The 5679-nt window shown below is 31.4% G+C and overlaps 1 protein-coding gene across 1 annotated transcript; it reads right to left on the bottom strand.

Moving 5' to 3' along the window:
* Nucleotides 1–3652: 3652 nt before the first annotated feature.
* Nucleotides 3653–5466, bottom strand: LOC114395123 (spermidine hydroxycinnamoyl transferase-like). The gene has a single exon (XM_028356830.1). It carries the CDS (start codon nucleotides 5398–5400, stop codon nucleotides 4048–4050), a length of 1353 nt encoding a protein of 450 aa, XP_028212631.1. The 5' UTR covers nucleotides 5401–5466; the 3' UTR covers nucleotides 3653–4047.
* Between the last annotated feature and the right edge of the window lie 213 nt (nucleotides 5467–5679).

The raw sequence follows: 5679 nt of genomic DNA, 5'->3' as shown, positions 1-5679 counted from the left end.
GTGCTTCTTGAAAAAAATATGTTAACAACAACACCATCTCCATCTGGGCTTGGAAGAATTCCTGTTATGTTCTCTTTTAACTTATTATTTTTCCTTGATCTCTCTCTCTTACTGTTAGCTGTCATACTGTGAGGTCTGTGTTTATCATAATAATCCTTTCGATTACAGGTGTAGCGTGATTTTAGAGTGTGACTTTTTTTTTTTATTCCTCTTGATTCATTGGTTACGTCATCTCAGGCCATTAATGTTTATGTCACTGCTGTTGTTCACTTTACATTACCTTTATATTTTGAATTTTAAAAAATAAAAATAATAAAATTTAAAAATATTTGTTTTAAAATATGTGTTTTGTATTTATTTATTTTTTAATCCTTAAGAATCAAACACAAATGTCATATAATTCAAAATAACTTACACATCCTTACTCCATTAACTCAGTTAAATTCCCATTCAAATATTTTAGAATGTATTTTCTATTTATTTTATTACTTACAAACTATGTTGTCTATATTAATTTTTTATATACATAATTACTTATAACCAAATTTATCACAACATCTCACTGTTGTTTTGGATTACATTGCAGGTAAGGAAAGGAATAGAAGGATTTAGTTATAAATAGATTGTATGTAATATTGTGGTGAGGTATAATTAGTTTAATAATTAACTTGCAGAAGTTATGTGTTCTACCTGGCTAATTCTGTAAACAAATGTAGAATCTAACTACTAAATGGAGAATCTCTCAAAGACTACATGCTTTTCTTACTGGAATCTTGCTAACCTTTCAACAGCAGCTGTTAGTAGCAACTTTTTGGTGTCTTTGGTGACGTCGCAATGAAAAGGTTTGGGAAGATGTTGAAATTAAAAGCCTGTGTCTATGTCGTTTAACCTTTCAAAGAAGTCAATTTTTTGATTGTACGTTCTATTTCTACTAGTTGGACCAAACTTCCAGATGGAAAGTACAAATGCAACATTGACGTTTCCTTTTTAAACGATCTTGTATGATATGGATTCGGGGCGTGCAATAAAAATGATCCCCGGGTCATTTTGTAGCATCAACACGCACGTCTTGGCATCGTGGCTCTCTTAAACTCTATCATTTGGGCATAGTAGCAAAATATGCATCACATTACTTTTGAGGTTGTATATGTAAACAAGACATTGATAGCATTGGTTCACATAAAATCATGATTTCTGAGTTTCGTTCTATTATTAAAAAATGTAAGCTTAGACTTCAGTGTATGCAAAATTCTTCAGTTGAGTTTGTTTGTAAGCAAGCAGATCATGTCGCTAATTATCTTTGCAAGAACGTCTTCATTTAAAAACAAAAGAAATAGACCTTTAGGCATTCACATAAAATAGTAAAAGTTAAATGAAAGAATAGTAAGTAGGAACACCTTTTGTCATGTACAGGAACACCAAATTTAAGACATTTTATATTTGGACTAATTTATTGAGTACATTCGACACTCCTCTGATTTTTCTATAAATTATTAAATCTTATTATTCTCCCATTAATTTTAAACACAATCTCTTATTTGAGAGATTAACATAGTATTGTGTTTAATTTAATCTTTTTAAGTGCAAAAAAATTGCAATTTGAATGATAATTACTCACTATTTTCAAAATGTTTATTTATAATAAAATGAATTAATGTATAACACATTTATTCTTTCAAAGGGAATATTTCTAGAGAAAAATGCAGTCTAATTTAAGCATATTTAATGGAAAATGTGTAATTTATTCTACTTCTGTTTTAGGTTAATTTTTATTTTAAAGAAGTAATAAAAGAAAGAGAAATGATAAATTTTACGAAAGGTTTTTCGTGAAAGGAAATGAATCCTGATTTATATCAAATCACACTGTTTATTTCTCAATCTTTATTAATTAAATTCGATTTAAACATATCTCAGCCTCACATATTTCATTTCGTGCAAGTTTTGTTCATACGAAATAGCATCACCCCAAAAGAAAACAATAAATTTCTTATAAACACCAAAACTCATTGTAGCGGCCATTTTTCTCTCTATATTGGTCACATGAATGGCCACTACATCTTTTACCGACTTATAGCAAACTGGCAAAGACTCATTTAGCGGCCGGCAAAACTCAAAACCTTTAATCGCAGTTCTTGTGACCATTCACAAGAGATAATTTTCCAAATGTTCTCACTTGCTGATTTTATGTATTGCTGGTAAAGCTTTAAAGCATTGTTCCTCTACATGAAATTGAATTAAATTTTACCATTCTAATTCTTTTCTGATTTTAAATTTTTAATATGGAAAATGACAGTAGATAATCCAAAACCAAACTTTTAGATTGAACAGCGTAACTGTATATCGACAGAAACAGAAAATTCTCTATCTAATGAACAAAGTTACACTCTACTATTAAATAAATCAAAAACATATTTAAATCTTAAATAAATGAATCAAGCTTGAGCTATCCATTTTTTTTAAAAGCCAAGCCAAAAACTCTAGTGTTCAGCTCATCTTTACATTATGTATAGGTATCTCACATCCGCTAAGTCTCCTATCGTTGAGATTGGTATTTTTTGTAAAGGATTTTAACTATAGATGCCATGGAATGTATAAGATCTAACATCTTGATGATCCCTTCACTTTAAACAAAAACAAAATTCTTCAACACAAAATGTTTTCTACAAAAGAACTATGTAAGTATGATTCACCATTATCCAGAGATATGTAGGAATAAGAACCAACCCTTGTTGATTCAAAAAGACAAATTAAAAAAAAAAAAACAGATAATAATAAACCTCGCTAGCCTTTTGCCTAAAAAAAAAGAAGAGAATTTGTTCATTAAAAAATATATATAATTATTCATAAAGTAATAAATAAATAAATAAATAAATAAATAAAATATATAGCTAGTTTTCTTTTAAAGGGTTAAATAAATATAGTGTTTTTTTTTCACATTTAAAATATAATTTAGATTTATTTTAATTCATGATGATGTAATATATCTTTTCTATATTTTTTGTAACAGCTGGATAGTAGGAGAAAAACGTTCATAAAAGTTAGGGACTAAAGCTTTTTTTGAGAGGGGCTAAAGCTGAAAAATAAAAATACAGAAAATAAATCATATTTAAGAAAGCAGGAACTTTATCATCACACGAAACTTGAGTTACTATAAACAACTACTATCTTTAGTTTTCTTTTTCTATCTTTAATATAAAATATTAAACGCAAGCAGCACCTACGCTCACGTATTTTTAATGTGGAAACAGATTTGCATGCAAAAGAAAGGAATTTAATATGATGACACTTTTGATCAGACTATTTTTTAATAGCCATGAGGAAAAAACTTTTGCGAGTTTCAAGTAGCATATTTATATGAACTTTTATTTACTTACTTTCAACTTCATTTGTTTACTGATAAAAGTAAAAAATTCCTATTTTTAATTAGATTATACTAAATAATAAAATATATCCCACATCTTTCCTTTTTTTTTATTCTTTTTCTTTCATTGTATGTATTTTCATCTGTATTCTCTTAATTATAAGATACCACCCCAATAAAAAAATGCTACTCAAGACAGATATTTTTAACATGATTAATTTTTGAAATTCTTTCAAAAATTTTAAATTAATATTTTTAATTATAAAATAGAAAACTATTTAAAAAAAAAAATCATTCAAGAGTGTTATCTCCAGTGCATTTGCAATATAAGAACATTATTCATCACATGGAATACAGATCACATGTAAATTAAAAAAACACACAACACATTATCAACATCTAAAAACAAGGAAACAGACTTTAAAATAAAACTGCAAACATAGTAGAAGTCCTCAATTACACAGTAGTCATGGTTTTAAATTCTGATCCACGACTGAAATTGTGATCGTAACGCCAAGGTATTTTGACACTTCACAGTCATATTATGACCGGAATTGATATGGCATCAGTCATATTTTTCCGTAATTATCCATAATGTAAAGATTTTGACTCATCACGATCCTGATTGCAACCACAATTTAAAACCATGATAGTAGCTAACAGAATATTTCATAGCTCCATATGTGCTATAATGAGGATACATACAAATCCTCGTAGAACAACTTTTTGAAAAGCTGCATAAGTGCTTCCTGGAAAAATATGTTAACAATAACACCATCTCCATCTGGGCTTGGAAGAATTCCTGCCCTATTTACCTGAAACAGACTTGCTAAACCATAATGCACAGGCTTTCCCCAGCCAAAATCTGATTCATACACTGGCATGGTCATCAAGCTTGTGAGAAAAATGTTATGATCCCCAGCAGAGGGCGTATTTATAAGGTGTCGTTGACTCATGAAAAAAGCCCTAATGTTGTCCAATTGCCATTTGCCTAAACCAACATTTAATTGTGACCTTAAAAAGTCTTCAGTAATTGCATGAGATGCTTCCCTTATCTTTTGAGCAGCGAATCCTAATGGGTTTGATATGATATCTCCCTCATAACATTCAGGTGTCGCTACTTTTGCCAAAGCATTCCCAAAATAATTCTGAGGGAGAGGTGGTTTCAATCTATTGCGAAAATTAACACTAAACCGAACTAGAATTGGTTGGTTTGAATTCTCACCAGATTCAGCACGAGCCATAGTTGCACATCTCCATATATGAGCAGCAACAACTTCAAATCTGCTATAAGGTTTGGACCCTTCTTTTGAAGGGTGATCATTAGCCTTCTTCTTTAGCCTCTGTATCTGGCTTGATGTGAGTTTTAGCAATGCAGCACTTCTCTTCTTCTGCTCTTTTCCTGGTGTTTGTGGTGCAGGCTTCAACTCTGGGAGTTTAACGCTTGGAACTGATGCCTGATTTGGTAATAATTTGAGTAGTGTTCGATCGAGAAATGGCATTTCATCAGGGTTTAGTTCTTCTCCTCGAGTCAGCTTTGCCCATTTGTTCATGAAGTGAATCTGGCCAGTCGCATCAGTCAAAGGATGAGAGAAAAGAACTCCAATGGAAAGGCCTTCACCACCATGGAACCTTGTTATTTGCAGTAGCAGTAAGGGAATCTCTTCTGTAGGTTGAGTATCATCAACTTTTGGAATAAGTTCATCGGTCGACTTGGATGCTGAAAAGTCTCCATAATCACCAAATGTTTTTGTTGTTTCAGCTTCAATCAACGTCACTCCCTTTGCGTTGCAATTCACTTCCATTCGACCACTTTTTGTCAAGCTCAACCTGCCAGCTACTGGGTAGTAGTACACTAAAAGCTTTCTAAGAGAGTTTCTCAACCTCTCAATGGTGTCGCTGTTGGGTTTTGCTTTGTAAATGTAGATGGTGGCTACATGGCCTAGGGCCCCAAGTTGGTCGCTATCTGATAGCCATAAAGGATCATTGGGAGTTGGTTGATATGGAGTGACGTTGTAAGAAGCCACAGTGGTTACCATTTTTGGTGATTGAAGACCTCAATGTGCTTGAGGCTATATTGGAATGGCCCTTACCTTTCTCAGGAGCTCTTTATAGCGCTTTAATTAAAGTATTCAATAATGATTTATTTCCTTCTTTTCGGTCAAAGGTAGAAATATTTTAATGCTTTGATTAAAGCATTTGGGTTCTAAATCTTCTAGATCTCAAGATTTGAATATATATCTATGTTTCTTTCTGTTTTATTCACTATATTTTTATTTGATGATCGAGGACTGCTATTTGTTACGATGAATTTCAAT

The sequence above is a fragment of the Glycine soja genome, chromosome 18, assembly GCF_004193775.1.
Source record: "Glycine soja cultivar W05 chromosome 18, ASM419377v2, whole genome shotgun sequence".
NCBI classification, from domain to species: Eukaryota; Viridiplantae; Streptophyta; class Magnoliopsida; order Fabales; family Fabaceae; genus Glycine; species Glycine soja.
The sequence above is the reverse complement of the archived record's forward strand: the minus strand, read 5'-3'. Positions and strand labels throughout refer to the sequence as shown.

Coding starts and splice junctions, on each gene's coding strand:
- LOC114395123 (XM_028356830.1), bottom strand. CDS start 5,400: ATGGTAACCACTGTGGCTTCTTACAACGTCACTCCATATCAACCAACT.